Raw genomic sequence first — 26,581 nt, 5'->3', positions numbered from 1 at the left:
TTAACAATAATTAAATTAGCTTCAACGACGTTACAATGTGAATGAAAGACAATTAGTGTCTTCTTAACGGGTTCTAACAATATGGCGAACATTAAAGTGGCTGTTCGCGTGAGACCGTTCTCGGCTCGGTGAGTATTTCATCGTTACATACGAAATTTATCTTATTCGATAAAAAATTTATCTGGCCCAATTTAAGAGCCAAATTTGAGTATCGTATTAGAATCAAAGGAAACGAGATGTCAAGTCCACAGATGTATATAACGACTGGCTCCGTCTTTATGAAGAGTGTTTTCGTTTCTATACTTAGACGAGACAGATAGAAGTGGTAACGAAAGGAAGAATAAAACCATGCTTACTTTTCATCAACGAATACGAAGCAAGCGTGATCGGTTAAAAATGCAATAAGATATCAATAAGCATCTGTAATTGCTATTAATTGTGCTCAGCTGATCTATTCTTTCTCTTCCTTTTTTTTTCTAAACGTTTAACACTAAATAGATATTAATTAATCAGATTCAAATTGAATCGAAGAAATATGTTCTTCATAAACAAAATCTTCGTTTAATCGATTTCATCGATTTGTTCAATTAAACTCTAATCTATGTATTTTAATAATCATTTAGAGAACTAAAAAACTCTAGATCGACCGTGGTTGTCTGCACCGATCAAAATGGAATTTCATTGACGAATCTAAAGGTCCCATTGAACAAAGCTGGTGATAGTCGTGAACGTACACGAAAGTATGGTTTCGATTATTGCTTCGATTCCACCGATTCTGAATCAGAGAATTATGCTGATCAAGCGAAGATCTACGAAACTCTTGGCAAATCTCTTCTAAATGATATCTTTACTGGATATAATTCTTGTCTTCTTACTTATGGACAAAGTGCTTCCGGAAAGACTTACACTATTATGGGAACGGAGGTATACAAATTATTACGTAATATATATTTAACAAATTTTTTAACAACTATACTATTCTTTTTTTCACAGAATGATCCAGGATTAACGCCACGACTTTGCAAGGGTATCTTTGCTCGTATAAATGAAGAAAAATTGAAAGAAAATATCTTCCACGTCTCAATCAGGTGCTTACATATATACATACATACATACATGTGTATGCATGTGTGATTTTAAAAATCAATTAATTTTTTTTCGAATTTTTTAAGCCAATTTTTTTTTCAAATTATAAATTAACAACTTTCTCTCATCCTGTATAGAGAATATAAGAATTCCAAAAAAAGGTTTTTAAATATCTATAAGATTCATCTATTATAGATATCAAGGATCAAATGAATCTCGATGAAAACAGATCAACGTGTTTGAAATCATGAATAAGGATTGGATGGAAAATCGATGTATATGAATATATATATATATATATATATATATATATATATATATACAAACACAAACACACACACATATATATGTATATGAATATATATAGAACTTAATTACATCTTTTGAAGAAAACTACTACCGTGCAGGATATACTGCAAACTTGATTGATGATACCTCTCAACAATCAGACAGGTCGTTTTCGAAAGCTTGCATTAATGAAAAACGATGGAAAGTAGTCCGATGATCTCAAGATAAATGATTATATGTATGTATGTATGTTTCGCACTCTTCGCTCGAAAATTGTAACACGTGAACGTCTTATGAATCTTGAAAATTCTCACGATAACACCAAGTAGCATTTGTGGATTCACATACAAGTTTAAACCCCTACACGACCTTGATTTTCTGATCGCGTTAATATCCCTATTTGATAATCGTGGGAAAGATCGCAGGTTCGACACATTTCTCACGAATACTCATATCGATGTATGTCCGTAGCTTACTTATTGTTAGATAGATTGGCTATCGATGACGGCAGTGTTTGCTTTTGGTCAAGGTTTGCCTATCGGCTCAATTTTATCTGTTATTTTCTGCGGATCACGTTTCAAGTACATCGTCTTTCCTTGCTTGATCGTATTTGCGATCGATACATGAGGAGGAATAATCGTTTTGTTATCGCCCGATTGAATGTTCTTCGTAGAAAACGAACGAATATTAGACCTTTTACATATGTACTTATATATAAATTCAATATTTTCCATAAATAGAAAAATAATCGTCTTTCTCCTTCGTGTCTTAAGAAAGACATATAAATCAAACGTTGCAAAATATTGAGAACACTATTTCCTGTTTCCTTCCATGTTAACTAATGTAAAAAATAATTATGCTATAACATAATGCATAATTATGCTATAACATAATTTTTTGCTATTATAGGGTATCTCTTTAAATGTATCATGTTTTCTTAAGCGTTCACCAATAGGCTTCGTGTGTATTGTTTCGAGGGTTTCTTCTGATCATTCGCTACATGAGAAGCCATCGATGAGAACAGAAAAAATATATTAAGTTTTAGACGAAAGATTAGGCTTTGTTTATACGTGGTAGAGAATACGAACAATAGTTACGAGAGAGGGTAGAGGTAGAGTGCAGGGTGTCTAAGACGTATAAGTTGAGCTTGCAAACTTGTAAGCTCAATCCCTCGCTGGCCTGGATGTGTCTTATAGTCTTAGTCAGTGCCTCGTGACTCGCAATCCTAAACGGACGAAAGCTCACTCTCTTAGTCTTTCTCTCTCTCTCTCTCTCTCTCTTTGTTATTCTTTCTAACTATTTATGTCTCTGTTTCTTTTTCTCTTTTCAATCAGCTAATGAAATCGAACTTTTAACAATCACGTGTTTTTTACATATATTGTATCTTTAGATACATTTTCGAAATTACATTATCGAGATCTAAATATCATATTTGTTGGCCAAAAATAATTTAAAGAAAAGCTGAATGAGAGTTAAAAGAAAAAAAAAATTGAGATATAAATATTGATGTATATTTCTTTATAACGCATCGTTCAAGTTCATTGTGTTTGATCGTAAACCGATGGGGATTTAATCGCAGGTGTGTTATTCTTAAAGAAAAGAAAATAACGGGATTCGTCGTGGTGTTGGTGTCCTTGAAGAATGAATACGTGTAACGTAGTACATCGTAGTTGTTATATTATAAAAGAACAACCGGGAGTAATTAAGGGATGAAAAAAAGACGAATGTGATAAGAAACGCTAACGTGCGTTTAATTAAGCAAAGAAACTTTATAATTCGCCTGCGAAATGAAAACTGTTTAAAAGCTGTGGTAAGAATTAGAAGGGAACGTGGAGAAAGAGTCACGTGTTAAATAATTAGGTAGAGTTCAAATCTCGACTTGAAATCTTACTCAAGGTGAACGCTAAAGTTGTTGTTGTGTGTACGGTCCCATTCCACGTGAACGGAATATAGCGATAACTGCACCAGCTAAAAGATGTTAACCCTTTACGTTTCAACTACCAACATTGCTGAAATAACAACAAGAGAACACATATAAACACATACGTGTACGTAAAACAAGTAGATACAATCTATACGAAACTTATCAAAGTAACGATATTATCGAAACTTACACGTATTTATTATTAAGTATAACTAAAAAATGATAATGTTGACGGCAGTTCTAGCAGTTGGATTAGAATGTCTGTAGTTGTTATACCAGCAACGTTATAGTTAGTTTGAGAACGAAGAGTTAAACGAGAATACGTTTCAATACGATGATTATTATTATTCATAGCAAAAAAAGAAATTCTTTTTTTAATTTAGTGATATATCGTGTATGTATAAACGGGTACTGCTTGTCTTCGTAAAGACAGTCATGGACGTAAAATCGTTAAGTAGGTTAGTGGGTAGCGAGAGAAACTTTGGTTGAACCTTTGCCGAGTGAACAGGACTTCTAAGGGTGTTATTGCTAGCCCTTAGGAGCATAACTTACACGGTAAATTATATCCAAATAGCATTTCATTTTATTTTCTCATTGTGGTTCTATATATAATAATGCCGGTCGTAAATCTTTATGGAAATGATTATCGGATGAAAGAGACGCAAAGTTTCGAGCAATATTCTACACCGTTTGATATCATTACCAATAGCATGATATAGAGCCGTTATAATCTAATGAATTCTTGGGATAAAACGCAATGATCTTTTGCTAGCACGCTCTTTCGAAACGTGCAAGATGATGCACGCAACGTGTCTAACAAAATATAATGTTGTATTATGATATCGTGAAATTCTTCATATGATTTCATTTCTTTATATATGTATATATAAAATTTATTCGATTTTGTCAAGACGATCCGAAAATTTGAAACTTGTCGTCCCGAAAGAGAGAATATTGCGTTTTATGTAAAAAAAAAAGCGGAGGTACAAAGCCAAGATCGATGAATCGAGTCGAAGGTCATGTTTCGATCGTTCTTTTACGCGACTATTAGACTGTTCGATGAGTTCCCGGCGAAAATGTTACTTTTTTTCTTTTTGTTTGAAATTACCAACGCTCGTCGTCGATGTAATGGCGAGAGTGAAGATTGCAAATCGATTCTTATTCCAGCGGCGTAATAACCATTAGACACGAAAACTGAACGTGTTATACGACGTCGCCGTTGCTTTCGTTTTTGCAGACACCTGCTTCTATCTCTATCTCTCTTCTTTTTTCTTTTTCTTTCTTTATCCTCTTTAGAAATTCGTCTCTCGTTTCGCGAACTACTCGAAAAGTTAAAAGCTTCTGATAAATGACTTTCACGCCTTGCCTCGAGTCTTAATTAATAACATATTATCTACCAAAGACTTTAGAATTTCGAAGAAAGATACGACAATACGATCTACGTCTTTGTGAAAGTATTTTTAATAATTTATTCTTTATTGTGATGTTATCTAAACGCATATAAAAAAATATATAATTATATGATTGTTATTGTTTTAGCTATTTAGAAATTTATAACGAACGTGTGAGAGATCTTTTGAAACCATCCTCGAGTAGCCATAATCTAAAAGTTCGTGAACATCCTCGACTAGGTCCTTACGTCCAAGGTATAAAAAATACACTATTACTACAATAAAATCTTCATTTCCGCAGACAAAATATATATTCTGTATAAAATATCTATTTTAAACGATGTGTATATATATATATAATTACTTATTATATCAATAATTGAAGATTCTATTGTAATCATCAAAATTCAAATATTTCTAAGATTTTATCAAACGATAAAAATTAATTATAAAAGTAATTATTTTCTTTCGTAAGGATTGACATATCACGTGGCTCATACATTGGAAACGTTAATGTCATACGTCGAGGGAGGTACAAAAGCCAGAAAGACAGCCGCCACCTTACAAAATTCCAACAGTAGTCGTAGTCACGCATTGCTCACAATTTTTCTTAATCCGGAGATAGCAACGGCGACAGCTACGACAGGGCAACAACCAACGAAAGGAGGAAATACCAATAGCAAATACAATGATGGCGCGTCCTCTTCTAGGCGCAACGACGTCATACCTCGTAATAACGGCAGTAAGCTGCATTTGGTCGATCTAGCCGGTAGCGAAAACGCTCAAAGGTGCGATGGTGTGCATCGACTAAAAGTAAGTCATTCTCTTTAAAAAAGATAATAGATATCTTACGATATTGTCGTAAGTATTAAGAAATCAATATTGCTCCAGGAACTTTATTTTATTAAACTACAAAGAAAAGAAAAGAAAAAGTAAATAGGTAAATTTATTTTCAATGGTTGACTCTGCGTAAATATGTATCGTGATAAAACATAAGAATAATGATAATTTATTCGCGATCACACGCGTATATTTACAATTATAAGATATATCTAGAAAGATAATTAACAACAGATGTCTTTTTGTGTAGGAAGGTGCGAATATAAATAAAAGTTTGGTAGCCTTGGGCAATGTTATTTCGGCTTTAACGGGGAAAGTCTCAGGTGCTAGTGGTTCTAGTAGAAGGTATATCCCTTATAGAGATTCTTCGCTTACTTGGCTTCTGAAGGACGCACTTGGTGGAAATGCTACCACCGTTATGCTCGCAAGTAAATATTTATGTTTGTAGCCGTCTTATCATTTACTTTACAATTAGATGCTTTCTATGCAAATATTTAAAGACTAATACGAATAATAGAATGATCTTATATAACAGATCTATATATTGCTTTATTACAAACAAACAAAAATATTCGATTATTCATAATTATTCATAGCCGTATCACCAGCCAGTGAAAATTACAACGAAACCGCGCATACGTTACGATTCGCTCAAAGGGCGCACAGCGTGGTCAATAAACCCATGGTCAATGAAGATCCCATGGCAAAAACAATCCGTGAATTAAGGGCTGAGATAACGAGATTGAAATCTTTGTTATTAGAGAAGGTATATGTTAAAAATCGCGAGAATATTTCATATTTTCTTTATTTACTTATATCGTATATTTTTTCTATTTCGTTATTTTTATAGAACATCGAGCCAGATAAAAAATCATTACAAGATGAATCTGGGACGAACGATTCGGGAAAAAAGAAGGATCAGTCGTCGAAAAATAGCGTGCTGGGAAATAAACAGAGAATCGAAACTTATCGACAGATAGAACATATAAAAGAAGGTGTTAGTAGTGTTGGTGGTAGTAGTGGAGTTCTTTCTTTAATCAGAAGGGTAAATTCAACTGAGAACTTAGCAAATCACGACAATGCCTCCGTAAAATCTATTAGAAAATTTGGCTCGTACGAACGTCTCGATTACAAAACGAGAACTAGTTACAGTTATAATCGTGCTGAAGTTTCGGAGTTAGAGGACGAAGGAAATGATTTCATCGGAGAAATAAACGAAGCTGTATTCGTCGACATTCCAACTCTTGTTGCGGTACTTATAAAACCGGATAATAATTTCCACGAGAGTTCGACACAAATCGAAGAGATTTGTTCTGACGAGATACACGATTATCCGATCGAGTCGGATTTTATAGGAAGTAATAACCTTCGTGAGATCTGTGAAAATCGTACGAGCAAAGCTGCGAACGACGACTATGAAGATGAAAATAATCATTTCGATCTAGATCTGGATAATGAAATAAACGATACTCGTTCGAATATCATTCATTCGGAAAGAAAAGAAAAATCTAAATTTTGTAAACAAGATTCCATCAATGTTGCAACACCAACGGAAACATCTACGAACTTGTATATGTCAAGAAAATTCGGTTCTGTCGAGATATTGCAAAAAAAACGTGATAATCTAGCGACTCTAGAGAGATCCAACACGAATTTGGAGAAACAATCGACGGTACCTGAGGAAGTCGACATAGAGAATAAACTCGTAAATAAAAGAAAAGCCGAAAATTCTAAAAGCGATAGCTATACGAGTTTATGGAAAGATACTAACAAATTTGATAGTAGAGATCATCTTCAAAGAACTGGTAGTAATGAGTTTGAAAAAAATTCCAAAGATAATTCATCCGTGATAGGTCTTATAGGGAAGATTAAAAATACAGCGAGAAAGCCAAGTTTAGAAAATTTAAAGAGGAAGACTAGTAAGGACAGTAGTTCGAGTAGCTCGAAAGACGAACAGATATTGATTTCGAGTTTGACGAATGATAAGGTCTTAAGGAGAAAAGATTCGTTGGATCATAGTCCATCTACAAGGGTTCACACTCCTGTACAAAAAGCGAAGAGAGCGGAGATCGTAGCTGCTGTTACGGAAAGATTATATTCGAGTAGGAAACAGGTGGAAGACATGACAACCGTGACAGGGTCCGCATCAACGTCTCTGTCAGGTATTCGTTCTCCTCCAGAGGGAACGGATGTTAGATTAACGACTTCCTCTTTGACTGCTAAAACGAAACTTCAAGAGATATCGAGGAAGATGCTAGCCAAACGACGGCGTGTCAACGTCGACACGCAAACGGAACAAATGCAAACGATTCGTATGAAGGATTCGGCATCTTTGACGGATGAGACAAAAATTGTTTGTCAAGACGTAGGTGTATTAACTGACGAGCATAACGATTATCAAACGAAGATGGACAATAGATCGCCTGTTATTAGAGTAAAGGAAATTGCAACGTTAACGGACAAATTAAAAAGCGAAATCATGGAATCTAAAGATGCGGAGTGTCTGGTGAATGATCTCAATTTTTACGAATACGGTGTGAATTTTTTAAATAATAATTCCAAAATATTATTGGAAGATATAAGAACTTATACAAGTAAAATGTCTAACACAGATACTTCAGAATTATGTTTAACTAACGATAAAAAAGTCGATCGTTTTGATAAATCAACGAATACCGTGGTTGTTCCTGTTGCAGTCAATTCTATCGTTCAAACGCAACAACCACCGGAGCAATCCGTCCTACAAGAAAAAACAACGCAATATTTTGGAGAGAATTACAATGCAATTGAAGAATCCAATCCTACAATGGCTGTACAGAAATCAGAGAGAAATGTTATTTCCATGTGTTTACCTGACACGATTAGTATAACTATCGAAAGCTCGAATCTTTTAGAATCAAAAGTTGTTATAATTGACGATACTTTAAATAAGACAAGTATCTCGGAGAAAAGAGATATATCTCATTTAAAAGACAACGAGTGTCAAACTGAAATTGAAAAGAAAAATGTCAAACAGGAGGATAAGAGTAATGATTGTTACGTAAAAGGATTTGCAACAAAATCAAGTGTCAGTCAGACGGATAGCAAATGTTTTAGAATCGAAAATATCTTTGAAGATCCTCGACATATCTCTAAGATACGTACTCAATCGGAAGAAAATACTTTGAATACATCTAAAAACACAGCTACGAAAGCATCAGTTACTTTTACCAATTCTTTGGGTACTTCTTTCATTCCAGATACCAAAGAATGTGCTACCGATATGAACAAGGGACAGGTTTATGCACTTCAAAGTGGTCGATCGTTTAACCGAGACAAAAGCTTTAGAGAAACATTTATTTCGAAAAAATATAATAACCCATTAGCTACAGATATCTGGAAAAATTGGATGATTTCATTTCCTCCAACTTCGTGGCAACATCAAAGAAATGTATTATCAGTTAACGGGTTGACCTTTGCATGGAATAATTCTCTAAATAATGATTGTACCGCGATCGTTAGCACTACAGATTTGAAAGAACCTAATCTAAATTCCAATGTCTTTCTTCCCAATAATATGTACGATAATAACGAAGTTACAGATTTAAAATCTCCGTCTTTAATCGCCAGAATAGATTCAAAGAGATTGTTAGAACATGATTATAACTTTTCAGATGACAGTCTTGATTATAACGAGGAAAATGTTGTCTCTAATTCGAATAATATAAATACGGAAACTCCTGAGGAGAGTGAAATTTTTGAAAATATTTGTCCACCTGACGTCGTTGCTCATACTAAGAAAGAAAATTCGACTTCATTAGGAAATACTTGCGACAATAATGTCGACGTCTCACTAGCGAATCATTTCGAAGAGGATCTAGTAGAATTCCCAAAGAAAAAACCTGTTGAACCAATCGATGGATCTTTTATTTCTGTTCACGATTATAAATCATTGATTTTAGGTAAAGATACAATTAACATCGATAATTCACAGGAAGCTCGAAATAATTTCGAAGAAAAATCATCAAATTCTTTGAAAAATTCTTGCAAGAAAAAAGTCACTTTTATGGATAGCAAAACTTCAAGGGAACATCACAATCAGATTGGACCAACAGAAGCAAATTCATTAAGTCAAAGTAAAACTTTTTCCAAGCCTTTTATTAAAAAAAAGATGCACGAACATAATGCTAATGACGATGATTGTCAGGCTCTTCATATGAACGATAAAGAATTATTGATAAATAAAGATAAAACTTTGGATAATCATCTTGAAAATATAAATAATAGCGAAAATGATAAAATCGAAGATTGTGTGCAAGAGAAAAAGACATCGGCTAATTTTATCAAGGTTTCGAGTAATAAAAACATCAAGTCCTGCGAAAAAAATAATTTTCAAAATAGTTGCAGTGATTCCGATAGTAGTGAGGACATTAACAGGGACGGGGATTGTGTTATAAAGTTAAAGAGGAAAATACTACAAGAATACGTTAACGAGGCAACAACGTTTATGCGTAACATGAATTCTCTCAATGAATATATAAATACTACAAATATATGTGGGAAACATCAGAGACAAGATAAAAAACGAGGAAATCATCGACGATGTCCTCAACGAAACGAAAACTATACAGAATTGAGAGATCGTAAAGTTATCGATAATAATAATGAACTATTAGAAGAAACTGACGTGATAGTGCCCACAGAATCTTTTAAAAAATGTTTAGAAGGTATCGAGAGACTAGAAAATTGTATAGAAAAAACAAATAAACACAATGAGTATCTTCGTGAAAAATATGGCATCATCATTGAATCTGCTGGCGCTAAATCTGGTTTAGCGAGCTCTAGTATAGATTCTAGTGTAAATTCTAAAATCTTTTCTAATCCTGTTCGAAGATATACGGACTTACAGGAAGAACCTATTATTTCGGAAACCTTAGAGAATTTCTTTCCTTCGAACAGGTGTTCTTTTAAAGATTCTTCCATGTCGAAATTTACAGAAGATCCATATGATCCATTAAGGATCTATGATGACTTTTACGATACGAATAATCAAGAAGTGTTTAGTATAAAAAGTAAAACTGAAAGAAAACATTCTAATCGATTAATAAATGCTTATCCATCTTGCCATTGTCGTACAAAAAATATTTTCTATAGAAAAGAGAAACAATTTCAAAACAATACTTGCAAACTTTATCATTTTTATGATGATAGAAGTATGAACGATCTTCTCGATGATTCAGCCGCAACGGAGGATGAAAATATAGAATTGTCAAGTAGTATTTTAATGAAGCCTATAAAGTATTACGAACATTTAGAAAAATCATTCGAGGATAATGGCTTTCCAAGATTGATGACAAACACTTTTTTGAGATGTACAAAAAATGAAACACCGAATTTTGTTAATTCAAGAATATTCCATCGGGCTACTGTTACTGATACTAAGCCATATTCCTGGGAAAGATGGCGATATCGCCCTGAAAGTCCAAGAGCAAAATTTTTAGAATTGTTGCACGAAAGACGACGCATCGTTGAAAACAGCAGAGATGTCACATTTTAAAATATCATATCCATCAAATGTGTAAATTATAAATTCATTTCTCCGATATATTTTTCTACATTAATGATTAAGTAAAAAAAAAAAAATAATGCAATAATGAGACAAAAAATTGACAGATACTATTTCTATCTTTCTCACTGTCCTATTTTAACACAATTAACAGTAATTTAATTATTTTCTACCAGTTATTTAAGAATTACAATGCATTTATACATACTTATACTTACACATATGTACATTAGAATATAATAAGACTTTAAAAATTGTATAATTGATACATACATTTTTCTCTTGAAACCTAAGATTCTTAATGACTTCAATGATCTAATATAAGAATAACAATCTATTTATTTTCAATAGATAGAAAATTCTTAATTACACAATAAAATTAAATTGCGACAAAGATATTGTCACTTTATGTTGAAAAGTCATCATTTATTACAAAACAATTCCTTTTATTTATTTCCTGCTCAGTCTTTATCAAAGGATTCAATTCAATTGTCTTTTTTCACACAAATATTATAGAGAAATTATTTATAAATAATAATATTATTCGCCATATCTTTGTTCTCGCTTACTATATTTTTTTAGTATCCAAATGAAGTCCTTTACTGACACATTGTGGCATTCAGGTAATGTGCTGAAAATATATAGAAATAAATCTATATCAATTTGTTTAAATAATTTAGTTGATATTTTTACATACACAAATCCTGTTGTCCTAATATGCCATGGAAGAAAACCATATGTAGAGCAAATATGTCCATGTATTAAAGCTAGATCAGGATCAGGAATTCCTTTCAATGTCATTTTCTCACAAATAAAATTTTCATTGATTTCTTCTATTTTTAAATTTTTTGTTGTTACAGCTTCTGCTAAATGCTGCGTTAATAATACTACTCCGCCCTTTCCGCTATTCTTACATGGTAATAATATTCGAATCACAGTGTTAGAACCTAGAAAAATATATGAAATGTTATTATAGATAAACAAAAAGCATTAAGTATAAAGTTACAAACAAATTGCATATAAGAAATTTATTTTCATTACTGTTTCAATTAGATTCATTTTCAACTGTATCAATCCAACAATTGTTACATAAGGTAGGCACAATGAACCTTCTTGAATACATCAATTTTTCAAAAGGATTGGCCCTCTTCAGAAGTGGTGTCAACTTCCATGTAAAGGAATACTTTTAAAAACTTATTGGTAATATTCATAAAAAAATATTTTAACATGCGATCAACTAGTATTTCTTGAAAAATACAGTTAAAGAAAAATATGAAGAAGTAAGAGAAAAGAGATGGCCAAACAAACAATTATAAAATTATATAATAAATATATATTTCATTTCTATGTAATATATACCATTTTTATAATATTAGCAAATAATTTAAAAGCAAGTAAACTGTATGCCAAATAAGATATCTTATAAATCTCTTTTGTAGATATTCTTATAATAACAACATAATTATTTATTTCAATGTAATTATATAAAACCTCTTTTATATACGATAAATTTATAAATAATTTTACTATACCTGTAATTCCATTCTCTTTGCGTGGAATGTGCAACTGACTCCAATTAATATACTCCATTAATTCTGGTCTTCTAACAGCAAACTCTTGTTTAAGAGCATTTTCATGTTGCGATAAAAAGTCTAGATAAAATTAAGTAAAATACAAATACATAAATATAATAATCATGAAATGTAAAGTAAAAAGTAATGTTAAAAAATAACATAAAGATTATATATATCTTTATATCATTAAGTATATGTAATATAGATAATAATGATATATAATTGTTATGGCATATTACCTTTTCGACCGTAAAAGCTAATAAAAGGTATACCCAATGTAATACACCAAGAAATTATTCGTATGGAATCTTTGATACAATCTTTCTTTTCTCCCAAAATAACCACATGTTCTGGCAGTTTTCTTAATTTATTCATACTATGCACAAGCATTTCTATCTCTATCTTTGGATTTTTCTTATACCAATATCCTATACACTTTCGATGAACGATTAAACAGCTATTATAAATGATTAACCGTAAGCTGTATAAAAGATGAATGAGTATGAGAAGCGTACGAAATATTATAAACATTTTATGTTTTTCTAATTGCACGGTCATACAACAAAATCATAAATATTTTTATACAATACATCCACTCAAAATCACCGGTGGACACCACGAGACTGATCCCCGTCACAATACTTGCCGATTTATTAACATGTAACAATGCTGCCAATATTATAATAAAAAATACGAATAAAAAATACGTCGTCTTATTACAATGTTTACTTTCGAAATTGTACTATTTTATAAGGAAAATGCAATGCGACTAGATACTTTCGTGTTAATACGTGTTGTTAATAGACAAAAATCATAAAAAAGAAACAATTTTATATATTCATATTTTCCTTTCTTATCTCAGTGCTCAATGCTAAAAGTTACATGATACATTATTTGTAACAAGTGTATTGGTTTATATACAACTAATAAGGGAAAAAGAAATACCAACGTGAAAAATAATAAAAAAGCTATAATAGCGCCACCACCAGAGTTTATCTTAGAACTATGAGTGAAGAAATCTGTAATATGCTTATCTTTTGTGAAACCTCCAAAAATCGATTAAAGCAGAAACCGGTAAAAGCGCACGCGTCGTGCAGAAGTTATGTACATATCAGCTGCATTCTATAAGCTGCATTGATAACGCTGTATTGAAAAATCAGTGTTATTTTATTATCGAAAGTCTTCCAATGAAATATTATTTGAATCATATTTAATGGCTCGTAATAATCGCACAAAGGTATATCTTGGTTACGAAGATGACTATGTGACAGACAAGCATCGTAATCTCATTAATTTTACAACTAATAAAATTGGTGGATTTCCAGTGAGTATAAGAAGGAAAAGTTTGTTAAAGATTTTATTTTACGCATTCCTGCTTTTTATATATAGATTAGAAATTAAAAATTAGATAATGAGAAATTTTTATGTAATTGCATGTTTGTATAATATATTCGTATAGTAGATTAAAAAAAAATAGCTATTTAGTATAATCTTCTACAAATTTATATGATATTTCTGCACAAATTATTAACTATTATTATATAGACAGATAAGACTAGATATTTTGAGTTATTGTTTATTTGTTGTGTTTTTGAAGTATTATCCAAATATTTTTTAAAAAAATATATTAATATTTTTTGTAATTTCTCTATATCATATTTAATCAATCAACACTTACTTATGTATAATATTTCTATGGATAGGACTGGCATGGAAAGAACACACTGTCATCACCACAGTGTAGACTTTGCGGCTTACACCAACTCTTGGCTCTACAATTGTATGCTCCACTAGAAAATTCAAAATACCATCGCACACTTTATATATTTGCATGTATCAATCCAAATTGTTGGAATCACAATGAAAGTTGGACTTGTTTGAGAATTCAATCCTTGGAGAACGAAAGTAAAACACATCCATCTAATGAAGATGGCACAAGTGTATTACTTACAAAAACTTGGTTGGCAGGAGCAGATGACTGGGGCGATAACTTGAATGATAATTCTTGTGAACACAATGGAAATAACATGTTATCAAATGTTCCTATTGATTTTAATCATTCCATGCAGTCTGCTATTGGAAAAGATTTTGTAGATGATTTTGCTGTATTGCAAGTAGATGATCCAAATGCAAATAGGTTTGTAAAAATAACTCATTGTTTATTTTGTATGTATGTTATATTAAATTATGTCTATTATGCAATATATGTATTGATCTATGTCGATCATATCCCTTAGCCCTGCAAGCATAGAATCTCCAATTGGAGGAGCTGTAGGAAAAGTAGATTCTTCTCAAGCATCTGCAGAAATAGAAGGCGAAGAAAGTGAAGTTGTATGCATTGATACTCCTACACAGCCACAATGTGACTTGGTCAGTTTATTACATGAAGTAACACCATTCCCAATACAGATTGAATCGAATACAGAAGAGAAATACTTTTTTACTGAAATTTTTATTTCTGTTGATGAAGAAGCTTCCAATATTGATGTACCACAACATGTTCGAGAGTTACTTTTAGAATATCAACATACCAAACCAGATGCATCACCAACATTTGTTCCAGAATCTAATGATTCCAAAAATGCTGGGACAGATATAGAAAAGTATGAAAAAAGTGTTCCATTACATGGAGATGAAATGTTCCATAATTTTGTCAGTCGCATACAAGATAATCCTGGACAATTGTTAAGGTACAGAAATTTCAGTTATCTTGTGAAGACTATTTATTTTTTTTTTTATACAAATAAAATATATGTCTTACATTCTTATTTTATAGATACTGCAGAGATAATTCTGCAACTTTACTATTATATCCTATAAGTGGTTGTATTGGGAAATGTAGACATTGTGGAGCAGAAATGACTTTTGAATTACAAGTGTTGCCGACACTTATACCAAAACTAACATTGCAACCACAAAATGAGGAAAATTTTCAAATTGAATTTGGTACAGTTCTGATATTCACATGTTTAAAAAGTTGCTGGTCCTCAACTGATTCATACAGAGAAGAACATATTATTGTTCAAGCAGAAAGATTATAGTGATTATGTTTTAATCAATTCTATAAAATAGTATGGAGATATAATTTTGGTAAAAATATAGTAATTTTATTTCTATAGATAAATACCGTCCATATAGTTTGAAATGTCTGTAATACAATGAAAATGTATTGAAAATTATGACAGATATGCATTTTAAATAATTTCTAAAAAATTAATGGAAATACTATATAGAAATTACATAATTATCTTTGTGTAAACGACTATTGACCTTTAACTTCACCAGAATGTTGTGTATTTATTAATTATTTATTATATTTTTATGTGATTTTTTGTATAGTTTATTTATAATATTTTTATGATAAAATATGTTTAACTCTGTTTTTATAAAAGACAACATACTTCTTCTTTTTTTTAGTTTCTCCACTTTTAATTTTTCATGACATATTGTCCAATTTTAGTTTTCAAAATTTAACATATTAAAGTACAATATTTTGAAATATTTTCTTATAATGATTTTTCTTTGTGTGACTATTTAACTTGATTTTAATATAATGCTTATAAAATTACTTAATATATTACATACTATATAACGAACATGATAAGTAATATTAAATATAATTCAAAGTAATTGGAATATAAAATACAAGAAAGAGCATATAAAATTCATAAACTATAGATTATTTCCAATAATTAATTTAACTCAATCTTATAATTATGAACAACGATAGTAGATTTAATCACTTAAATATTTTGAAGTGATTATTGATTAATAAAAGTAAATAAAAATTTTGAGATATATAGTATGATGTAAAGATAAAAAAAAAATTAAGCATTTTAATGTTTAATTTTAGTGTAAAAATATAAGTGTACATTGTAGATGATATGTAAATAGAGAAAGTTAAGTAAAAGTAAATTTGCTCATTTTTCTTGACTTCAAATTATAAAAAATTTTTAATGTAAATTAAACATAATATGAGCATAATTATTTAATCTATAAAACAAGTTCCATAAGTAATAAATATAATACATATGAATGAAATATTTGAATGAGATGAGTGAGTGAGATTTATGAATGATATGAGTATTTAATTTTGAGTAAGACTAGTTCCATTCATAAATTCTAATTCGTATATCACCATTGTTTTTATTTCCATTATTTAATTTTTATCGTTTTTTCAATTCTTTAATCTGTTAGTTTTTTTTTATGTGCACATGTCCCAATTGCATTGATTTAGTTTCATAATATAGAATAAATTCTAGAGTGACCTAAATCGTAAATAAATTTTATTTGATGAATTTAATTTTATAGATTATTCTACTTTATTAAACAATTAACATCCGCTTATATCTAAAACAATACTTATTTCTAAACAATACTTCTTTATACAATTGTAAGAATTTATCTGAACATAATGATTACCAATATGTTTATTCTTATATATATATATACATTATTATAGCATAAAATACCAATCTTATGAACTAAAGGGATCTATTTTTTCTATACTTTTGATACAATCTATAAACCTTGAATTTTCATACAATCTTAGTGGATGGGAACAAATTCGTGATTAGTTCTGGTATTAATTATTTTTATAAATATTTTTATTATAAAGTAATTAACATTAGTTTTTACACACAGCAACCTTGATGCATTAAGATTAGTTAAAAGCAATAAAATTGTTTCACATAATGCAAACACTGTCATTTTATTAGCTGTGCTTAGATTTTATAAATTATAATTCTATAATGTATCAATTATTTAACAAAAAATGTTCAGATAATGTACAATGTAAGAATAACATATGTAAGTTGTATTGTTTAGATTATAAGTTTTTATTGGTCAAGAAATGTACCAATATTGCATAGAAAATTTTTTGGTATAATTAGCAGTTTCTTTTCAAAGGATGTTCACACATATATCCTTTATGCTGAAATGCAGATTCAGATACTTTTCCCAATGTTCTTTCATGTTGGATTAATTCATTATTAATTATATTGTCTTTTAATAGTTCTACTTTCTTAAATGCCTGTTGGGCAACATACATTGCAATATATCTTTCTTGCTCAGCATTTCTAATTCCTGTACAATAACTCCTAGAGGCACGTGTTACAACAGCTATTGTTACATATAACTGAATTGTAATATCAGCTAATTTTTGTAATATAATCTGCTTAGAAGATATTTCTGTTCCATATATTTCTAATAACATTGTACTTATATCTACTAATGTTTGAAGACATTGTTCAATTAGAGTACATGCCATTTTAAAGGATAGATGTGTATATTCAAATAAATATAAATTTATTTTTTTTTTAGAAAATATTTGCTTTAGAAAATGAATAGGATTTAGTAAATGATTTCTTGCTTTAATAATATCTTCATGAATATTGATTCCAACATATTGCAAACCTAACAAAGCTATATATATTTTTTCATCGATGGCAGATCCATCAAATAAAGACAATCCTAAAGCATCATTATAAACTTTCATATATGGATTATCTTTCATGTAGCTTTCAATTCCAATCACCTGCATTCCTTCATAAATTCGTTTTATGCATTCATTGGCACAATAGGTTTCTGTTACAGCTTTTTCTAATTCTAAATCTTGATTTTCATAAAGATCATTTGTTGCACTAGTAAATAATGCAACACTTTCCATACAATACAAACTACATGTTATTAATCCAACAACTTCTTGTACTGCTTCAAATTCATGCATACATTTGTCAAGATGTTTTCTTCCTAAAATATTTTTGTTCAATAAAGACATAAAATGTCTCAAAATACCAATTGCTTCTCCAGCAACTCTATTGTTTCCAGGAGCATATACATTCGATAAAATAGCATTTCCATTACCCATTTCACCTAGTATATTTTCTTTAGGAATATGTGTATCTTTGAAGTCAACTGTACAAACATGTACTTCTTGCTGACCTATTGTATGAATAATATTGCTACAAGTAATACCTCCATAATTACTTTCCACTATAAAACCAGATAATGAGAGATTTGATGAAAAATTCTTTTCTTCAGATTGAGCAATAACTAAAAACAGATTAGAATTTGCTCCATTAGCCACAAATTCTTTTCTACCATTCATTATCCAAAAATTACCACAATCTGAAAGTGATATTTTAGTTTCAATATTTTTCATATTTGGACCACTCATAACTTCGGTAATACAAATTGTTGGCAATAATTCTCCATTGCCTATTCTGGGTAAATAATTTTCTTTTTGTGCTTCATTACCAAATGTAGAAATTAAATCAATAGGTATAATATTATTCTTAATAAGGCTTGTAGCTAGCCAAGGTATAGATCCTAAAGTTTCCAATATTTTAAGAGTTTCTGCTTCAGACATATTTAATCCATCATATTTTGCATCTATTTTAGCTCGTAGAATATCAAGTTCTTTTAATTTTTGAAATGCTTCTTTGGTAGACATCTCACTGCTGTTTACGGAAGCCACATAATTTTCCAATGGTTTTATCCATTCAAAAAACTGTTTGTACCTTTCAGAAGATTGTGGTTGAGGAAAAGCCATAAACTCGAAGTCAAATTTACCAACAAATAAATTTTTTAAGAATGGTGGTCTTTGTTCTAATTTTTTTTTATGTGCAGACAGTCTTGTTTTATCTTCAAATACTTCTATTTCTCCTATATTTTGAATACTTCTTTTGGACATATAAATAGATGTTGGTATATATCGACTTCCATTGTGACATATTTTTCGTGTCAACATTATGTATCGTTATTATTATTTAAAAATATTATCCAAAATTCGATAAATATAATTATGAATAACCACCGGTAAGGTTAAACTTGCCCAACAAGAACTTTAACAAGTACTCATAATCGTATGTTGTATAAATTTCAGTTGCCTATGTTATCGATAGGTTTCCCTAATGTCGCTATTGCTTCGCTTCCAATAAAATTTAAAATAATACAAAAAATAACTTATTAAAATCTTGTAATAAACAAATTAATAAAATACAAAATTTATAATGCATAATATTATTATTTTCATTAAATTGGATTAAAATCTTTGTGAGTCAATTTTTATCGATTAGATGCAGTTAAACGAATGATGAAACTGTAGTTTTGGCGGGTAAATATAAATAAAAAAAAAATTTTTTATCTTCAAAACGATATGCGTATCGAGATATCGTATGTAATCTTTTTATAATAAACTATTTAGTGTTATCAGACTTTATGTAAACTCTGTATATCAAAAGAATTAATTTGTTTTTTACAATGTAATTATTACATATATATTTATAATTATTACATATATATTTATTAATTAATTATTTATACATGTTGATCCAAAAATTAATTCTTATTCCAATCGATGTTTCTAACTCATAAAACTTATGCTTATAAAACATACTTTTCTGTGTATTTCTTATAACGAAATGATAATGATTCACTTTAAATCAAATAAATGATTGTTTGCGTTTCTTTGATCAGTATTCGTTTCTCTTATCTATTCTGAAATATTTACACGTGTAAGTCTGATAAAGTATAATCATATAAATATCGTTTCTGAAGTTCATTTTTTTTTAGATAGATGGTGTCTCAATGATCTTTTTACTATTCTTTATCATTGAAGTATTTCCATTTGGGTTACACCTTACGGATATTTACAATGCAAATCGTGAATTTTACATATAATACATTCCAATTACACTGTGATATCTATTACATATAAACTTAATTATACCTTAATCGATACTAATATGATCTACAAATTTAATATATGACGCTTCATTCTAACCAGTAAAAAATATAAAACTGAAAGCAGTAAACAATGTTATTTATAAATATATAACAAAAAGATAATTTTTACACGTTTGAGAAGTAAAAAATTATTTGCATATTCGATTAACAATAACAATATATAACTCTTTTTTTGTATAAATTGGAGAGTAAATAAATGAACAAATTAATTAAAAAAAATTAATTTGCAAATTAATTAAAAAAAAATTATATATAAAATAATTTCGTATTCATTATTTCAGATGATATAACTTCAAGAAATAAATTCTTGAAGTTAATTTATTTAATTATTCAAACTAATTTAAAAACTGAAAAAATTTGCATATCATTTTTATCAGATCCAATAAATTATCTGATGAATCTTATATTTTATTGACATCAATTTTTTTATGATAATACATATTTGATATTTTTTTTTATTTAACTCACATGTAGACGTATTAACATCATATATCGATTTGAAATTTTAATTATATACGAAATTTCAACAAATTATTTTTTACTCCGGGTTTTTAATATTTCATTATACGGCTCTGTACGTAAAACATACTTTTGTAATATCTCTACGATATTTGTCATTTTATCTAACACGCACTAAAATAGTCGAATAGTACAAAAAAAAATAAATTGGCCAAAAATGTAATTATACATTTTTATATAATAAATAAACGCAAAAGAATTCGTCCCTTGAATACTGAAATTCGTCTCAGAAAAAAGATTATTTATTAATTTAATATGTCAAGAAATTTATTTACCTGTAAATTCATATAATCATTTAGAATTTATTTATTATACATATGGTAAAACATGTATGTATATAAATTTCATTCAACAAAATGAAACAGAAAAGAATTAAAAAAAAAAATTTAATGAATATAATAAATCATGCATCTGATAGCACACGTCTAACAGCGTAATCGATATTTTATATACTTACTATGCTATATTTATTTAACCTTATACAAAGATCAACATTTATAAACTTATTTCTAGAAATAAAGATTTTTAAAACGAAAATATTAATATCTAAACATGTATATATATATATATAAAAAGAGCAAAGCCTTTTGCTTTTTAAAGTAACCTAAATAATCAAACGTCTCTTACTATACAAAAAAGAACTATAAAAAGCTTAACGGTAGTTTGAACACGTATTCTTGATTCCGTCACACATAGTAACTACTGCAATTCAACTTATGAAGTCAGTTCATTTTTAACGAATATCAGATAAAGAATTTCGATATTATACAAACAGGCGATATTATAAAAAGATGTTACTCATAATAGGTTCAATGTGCGCGTTTCTGTTTAGTTGGCTATATTATTATAAATCTCAAATAAATTTATGCTTTCCAATAACAATATTTTATTATTACATAATATATTCGATAGTAGGTATTCAAGATATAATCAACGATATAATGAATGCCAAAAATAATAAAACAGGTACGATCTTTTATTTTATTCCTTTGAACTTCTTCTGTTTAAAAAACAATAAAACATTCGAAAATTCAAATCACATTTTCAAAATTATATAGTACGCATACGCGATACGAGCTTTTAAAAATTTTTTAATTTAATTAGTATTATTATTTTAATAAAGAAAAATATATTTCTAAAAAAATTAGATATTTTTTTTTTCATATTATACATTGTTAATTTTTTATATTAATTTGTAATAAATCTACTAGAAAGTGCATGTAAAAGTAAATATCAATTTTTTTTATGTTTCAAACAAATAAGAACATTATACATATTTATATCTTGAATATTATTAAAAAGAAAACAGATTTACAAATTACTTAAAGCAGTTACTATAATTGGAAATTAAATTATAATGTAGAAATTAATATCAAAATATAAATATACATTTTACTAATAACTTTAGTTTAATATATGTATCATAATAAGTATTAGTTTTTATTAAAATCATTTTATTTTGTAAGCTTTGTTACCAATGCCTGAAAAAATTGCTATTGTAACGGGTGGTTCTAGAGGAATTGGTGCTACAATTACTAAAATGTTGCTGCAATGTCACATGGAAGTAATAATTGGTAAATATTATAAAAAAATTCTTTTTATACTTTAAAGTTAATACCTTATTATTTTAGCTTGTCGAACACCTGCTGCTGGAGAGAAATTAATTTCTGAGATTAGAGAATCTGGTATTACTTCGGGAAAAGCAAAAGTTTATAAACTCGACAATGCTTCTTTGGAATCTGTAAAAGAATTTGCTAATCAAATTAAACTTAATTATAACAAAATACATATTTTAATAAATAATGGTAAAAATAATTAAATTTGAATATAATTAATATTTGAAAATAAAAATTTGCATATAATTAATAATTTCATAATTAATTTATATATTTTTTGTAGCTGGTATAATGTTTACTCCCTATGAAGAAACAAAGGATGGTTTTGAACAGCAATGGAGTGTAAATTATTTGTCACACTTTTATTTAACAGCATTGTTATTACCACTTTTGAAAGCAGGTAGTCATCCACAAGAAAACAGTAGAGTTATTAATGTTTCTTCTTGTGCTCATCGTATTGGATACATAAAATTTGACGATATCAATTTTAAGTAAGACATATTCAATTTGAATAAATCAACAATTATAGTCTTTAGATAAAAACTATTAATTTTTTTATAACACAATTATATTGATTAGGAAACATTTCAACACATATGCTATGTATGGGCAAAGTAAATTAGCTCAAGTAATATCTACAAAACATTTACAAAATCTTTTCAAAGAAAAAGAATTGGGCATTCAAGTGTATGCGGTACATCCAGGAATTGTTAATACAGATTTATTTCAGCATTCCTATATATATAAAATGAAATTTTTAAATAAATATATAGTAAAGGTAATGAAATTTGACTGAAATATTTCTGAAATGCTATATTTTTATATTATTCTAATCATTCATTTATAAATAAATTATAATAATTTCAGAGTCCTGAACAAGGAGCTATGGCAATAATTTATGCAGCTACTAATGATAAAATTAAAGAACATGGTGGCATTTATATTAATAATTGTAAAGAAACAAAAGTAAATCCTATAGCTTTTGATAAATCTGTTCAAGAAAAATTATTCCATCTTTCTCTTGAACAAGTACAACTGAAAGATTTTTTCCAATACGTAGATATTTAATATTGATATATTTTTATAAAAACATAATAAAAACTTATTTATAAGTTTATAAATTTATGCAATGAAATGTAACATTTTTCTTTAAAAAAATGTAAAATTTTTAAATGTAAAATTTTCTTAAAAATATAAATTTATTAAAAATATAATAATCATATAATTATTATGGCTGTAATATTCTTAATATAAAAAAAGAATGAAACAATGAAAACAAAATTAAATTTTGTTTGATCACGTACTCTATATTATAGTATACGAGGAGTACGTGACTTCACATCTATAACGTAACATGGTAATATAAAATCTTGCAATTTATCATTTTATAATCGTAACAAATTGATTGTTTCAATTATTTATTTAATATTAATATTAATTCTTCACAATAGGATGATTTCATAAAAAAAAAACTAATCTTGTTTATGATATTTTTGAAGAGTAAATATCATACACGTGACTATTTCGAAACATTTTTAGATTTGATTGATTGTTCCATGTAAAAATTAGTATTAAATTTACCTAATCAAAACGCAAGAAAATAAATAAAGAGAAAATTAGTTAGTTTACCTTTAGTTTTGATTAAATGACCTTAGTATTTTTATTCTAAAAATATAAAATTATATTTTTAATATAAATTTTAAATCATCATTACAAGTCACTCTTACTTTCTTTAATAGTGAGTCGATAGATGACGAGTGAAGAATTGCATGTCGGCATGAATTGACTAACCTTTAAAGATTACAAATTTAAAAACAACAATTGATGATTATTGTTAAATAAAAAAAACTTGTTCTAATTTTTGTAGAGTTCGTTTATTTGAAAAAATAGCTTTATTATATTAATTATTAAAATGCCGAAAATACGTGCAGAAAAGGTATCTCGTGTGCATAAAGAGGTTACAAGACAAGGTAGAAAACATTTTTATTAATTAATTGTTTCAATTACTTTATATAACAAATGAAATTTAATTCTTATATTTCGTAGGTATTCAGTTTAATAAAGATTTTGGTCAACATATTTTGAAGAATCCTCTTATTATACAAAATATGGTTGAGAAAGCTGCAATTAGACCGACAGATGTTGTATTAGAAATTGGTCCTGGTACAGGAAATATGACAATCAAAATATTAGATAAAGCAAAAAAAGTAATAGCATGTGAATTAGATCCAAGAATGGTTGCAGAATTGCAAAAACGTGTACAAGGGTCACCTTATCAACCAAAATTACAAATAATAGTAGGAAACGTTTTGAAGACAAATTTGCCATTTTTTGATTTGTGCGTTGCAAATATTCCTTATCAAATTTCATCTCCATTAGTATTCAAATTACTTTTGCACAGGCCTATTTTTAGGTAACTATATATTTATATCAAACTGTATAAGACAGAAATATTTGTTTATTTAAATGCTGTAAAAATTAGATGTATAATATATATTGTTCTATTTTATTACAAATTATTTTTTTAGATGTGCAGTACTTATGTTTCAAAGAGAATTTGCAGAACGTTTGGTTGCAAAACCAGGTGACAAATTATATTGTCGCCTTAGCATCAACACGCAACTTTTAGCACGTGTAGATATGTTAATGAAAGTTGGAAAAAATAATTTTAGGCCACCACCAAAAGTAGAATCAAATGTAGTTAGAATAGAACCTAGAAATCCACCACCACCAATTAATTATCAGGAATGGGATGGATTAACAAGGATTGGATTTGTTAGGAAAAATAAAACACTTTCAGCAGCATTTAAACAAACTGCTGTAATGACAATGTTAGAAAAGAATTATAAACTTCATTGTAGTTTAAACAATAAGGTACTCATCGCTTTTAATCTCTGTAAAGCAATTTTTTCAAGATATCTTTTTAAATTAATTTCATTACATTAAAATATAGACAATACCAGAAAATTTTGATATAAAAGAAATGGTAAATAAGATATTGCAAACTGCTAAAGCAGAAAGTAAACGAGCTAGGACTATGGACATTGATGATTTTATCAGGTATGTAAAAATTATAATATATCTGAAGTTTCGTTCTATAAAGTATAGAATTTTTTGTTTCTAGTCTTTTACATGCATTTAATGCTGAAGGAATTCATTTTACATGAATAAAGAAAAATTCATATATTTAAAAGAAAAAATTCATGTCTTTTAAATTACAAATTGTGAAGATCATCAGGATTATATAAAAAATCCAAGGAGAGAAGTAAAAAATGTTCATTATGTTTTTTTTATAAGAAACATTGTAATATTTGTAAATAAATATAGATATTTTTATATGTATATGTATATGGATATTTATGTATGGATGAAATTTTTAAGTATGAAGTATATAATTGTTACAATTACATTTTATAATACAGGTACTATTTGAACTCTGATTTTTTATACTATCAAATGTTACTAATGTTTCATTCATTTTCATACTTTATTTAATTTTAAAGAAAAAGATATAATTTTTTTGTTACAAAGAAATTGCATTATATATATATATATATACATAATACATGACAGCAGTATGTTCGTAATTGTATCTACTCTACTTATGAAACATTTTATATTTTTTAGTTTTTATTTTTATTATCCTTATAATCATAAATAATTAAATTATACTTAATATAAAAATTATCATGTATAATACATAAACTTGTGTCTTTATCATTTACAAATGTATTAATTACATTATTCGCATATAAGATGAAAGTGTATATATGATTATTTCTTTGGGAATCACATTATGAAGAGCAATATTTAGAGATTTTCATTTAAAGAGATATATAATAATAATTTATTTTCCAATGCAAAATTATAAATATGGAAATAATTTTTACGAAACAAAAGATAAACTACATAAATTTTACCATATAGCATTAAAAAAATTTAAGTAGATTATTTTTAAAAAATAATTTGCATCTGTAGAGAAAAAAATATATCAGTATATTAAAAAATATATATATAGTATAACACATACACAATTCATTATAGTGTGT

The 26,581-nt window shown here is 28.3% G+C and overlaps 6 protein-coding genes across 14 annotated transcripts; 4 read left to right on the top strand and 2 right to left on the bottom strand.

Moving 5' to 3' along the window:
* Nucleotides 1–37: 37 nt before the first annotated feature.
* On the top strand, nucleotides 38–11,154 carry LOC127064203 (kinesin-related protein 8-like). Of its 8 annotated transcripts, XM_050994874.1 has the most exons (8): nucleotides 38–128; nucleotides 624–924; nucleotides 994–1,088; nucleotides 4,838–4,944; nucleotides 5,165–5,502; nucleotides 5,780–5,957; nucleotides 6,126–6,295; nucleotides 6,380–11,154. In XM_050994874.1, the coding sequence occupies exons 1-8, from the start codon at nucleotides 82–84 to the stop codon at nucleotides 11,063–11,065; spliced, it is 5,922 nt and encodes a 1,973-aa protein (XP_050850831.1). In that variant the 5' UTR covers nucleotides 38–81; the 3' UTR covers nucleotides 11,066–11,154. The 8 variants fall into 8 exon arrangements, with proteins under 8 accessions (XP_050850831.1, XP_050850835.1, XP_050850837.1 ...); XM_050994878.1 differs by lacking the exons at nucleotides 38–128; nucleotides 624–924; nucleotides 994–1,088 and adding exons at nucleotides 1,476–3,184; nucleotides 4,595–4,752; XM_050994880.1 differs by lacking the exons at nucleotides 38–128; nucleotides 624–924; nucleotides 994–1,088 and adding an exon at nucleotides 1,476–2,953.
* A 403-nt stretch (nucleotides 11,155–11,557) lies between these two features.
* Nucleotides 11,558–13,611, bottom strand: LOC127064246 (dehydrodolichyl diphosphate synthase complex subunit NUS1). Its single transcript, XM_050995022.1, has 4 exons — nucleotides 12,888–13,611; nucleotides 12,607–12,726; nucleotides 11,772–12,021; nucleotides 11,558–11,705 (listed from the first exon to the last, which is right to left on the bottom strand). The coding sequence occupies exons 1-4, from the start codon at nucleotides 13,204–13,206 to the stop codon at nucleotides 11,615–11,617; spliced, it is 780 nt and encodes a 259-aa protein (XP_050850979.1). The 5' UTR covers nucleotides 13,207–13,611; the 3' UTR covers nucleotides 11,558–11,614.
* Nucleotides 13,612–13,660: 49 nt separating this feature from the next.
* Nucleotides 13,661–15,907, top strand: LOC127064235 (programmed cell death protein 2-like). Of its 2 annotated transcripts, XM_050995003.1 has the most exons (5): nucleotides 13,661–13,972; nucleotides 14,352–14,553; nucleotides 14,617–14,785; nucleotides 14,886–15,338; nucleotides 15,425–15,907. In XM_050995003.1, the coding sequence occupies exons 1-5, from the start codon at nucleotides 13,862–13,864 to the stop codon at nucleotides 15,687–15,689; spliced, it is 1,200 nt and encodes a 399-aa protein (XP_050850960.1). In that variant the 5' UTR covers nucleotides 13,661–13,861; the 3' UTR covers nucleotides 15,690–15,907. The 2 variants fall into 2 exon arrangements, with proteins under 2 accessions (XP_050850960.1, XP_050850958.1); XM_050995001.1 differs by having other exon boundaries at nucleotides 13,666–13,972; nucleotides 14,352–14,785.
* A 1,330-nt stretch (nucleotides 15,908–17,237) lies between these two features.
* LOC127064221 (complex I assembly factor ACAD9, mitochondrial-like) lies at nucleotides 17,238–19,628 on the bottom strand. Its single transcript, XM_050994943.1, has one exon. The coding sequence runs from the start codon at nucleotides 19,397–19,399 to the stop codon at nucleotides 17,537–17,539; it is 1,863 nt and encodes a 620-aa protein (XP_050850900.1). The 5' UTR covers nucleotides 19,400–19,628; the 3' UTR covers nucleotides 17,238–17,536.
* Nucleotides 19,629–21,389: 1,761 nt separating this feature from the next.
* Nucleotides 21,390–23,749, top strand: LOC127064296 (dehydrogenase/reductase SDR family member on chromosome X-like). Its single transcript, XM_050995154.1, has 6 exons — nucleotides 21,390–21,882; nucleotides 22,383–22,490; nucleotides 22,548–22,721; nucleotides 22,816–23,023; nucleotides 23,112–23,310; nucleotides 23,400–23,749. The coding sequence occupies exons 1-6, from the start codon at nucleotides 21,708–21,710 to the stop codon at nucleotides 23,598–23,600; spliced, it is 1,065 nt and encodes a 354-aa protein (XP_050851111.1). The 5' UTR covers nucleotides 21,390–21,707; the 3' UTR covers nucleotides 23,601–23,749.
* A 116-nt stretch (nucleotides 23,750–23,865) lies between these two features.
* LOC127064297 (probable dimethyladenosine transferase) lies at nucleotides 23,866–26,020 on the top strand. The gene is made up of 5 exons (XM_050995155.1): nucleotides 23,866–24,502; nucleotides 24,579–24,945; nucleotides 25,061–25,406; nucleotides 25,486–25,592; nucleotides 25,657–26,020. Exons 1-5 carry the CDS (start codon nucleotides 24,445–24,447, stop codon nucleotides 25,697–25,699), a joined length of 921 nt encoding a protein of 306 aa, XP_050851112.1. The 5' UTR covers nucleotides 23,866–24,444; the 3' UTR covers nucleotides 25,700–26,020.
* The last annotated feature ends 561 nt before the right edge of the window (nucleotides 26,021–26,581 follow it).

Source organism: Vespula vulgaris, chromosome 5 (assembly GCF_905475345.1).
Source record: "Vespula vulgaris chromosome 5, iyVesVulg1.1, whole genome shotgun sequence".
Classification (NCBI taxonomy): Eukaryota; Metazoa; Arthropoda; class Insecta; order Hymenoptera; family Vespidae; genus Vespula; species Vespula vulgaris.
The sequence above is the reverse complement of the archived record's forward strand: the minus strand, read 5'-3'. Positions and strand labels throughout refer to the sequence as shown.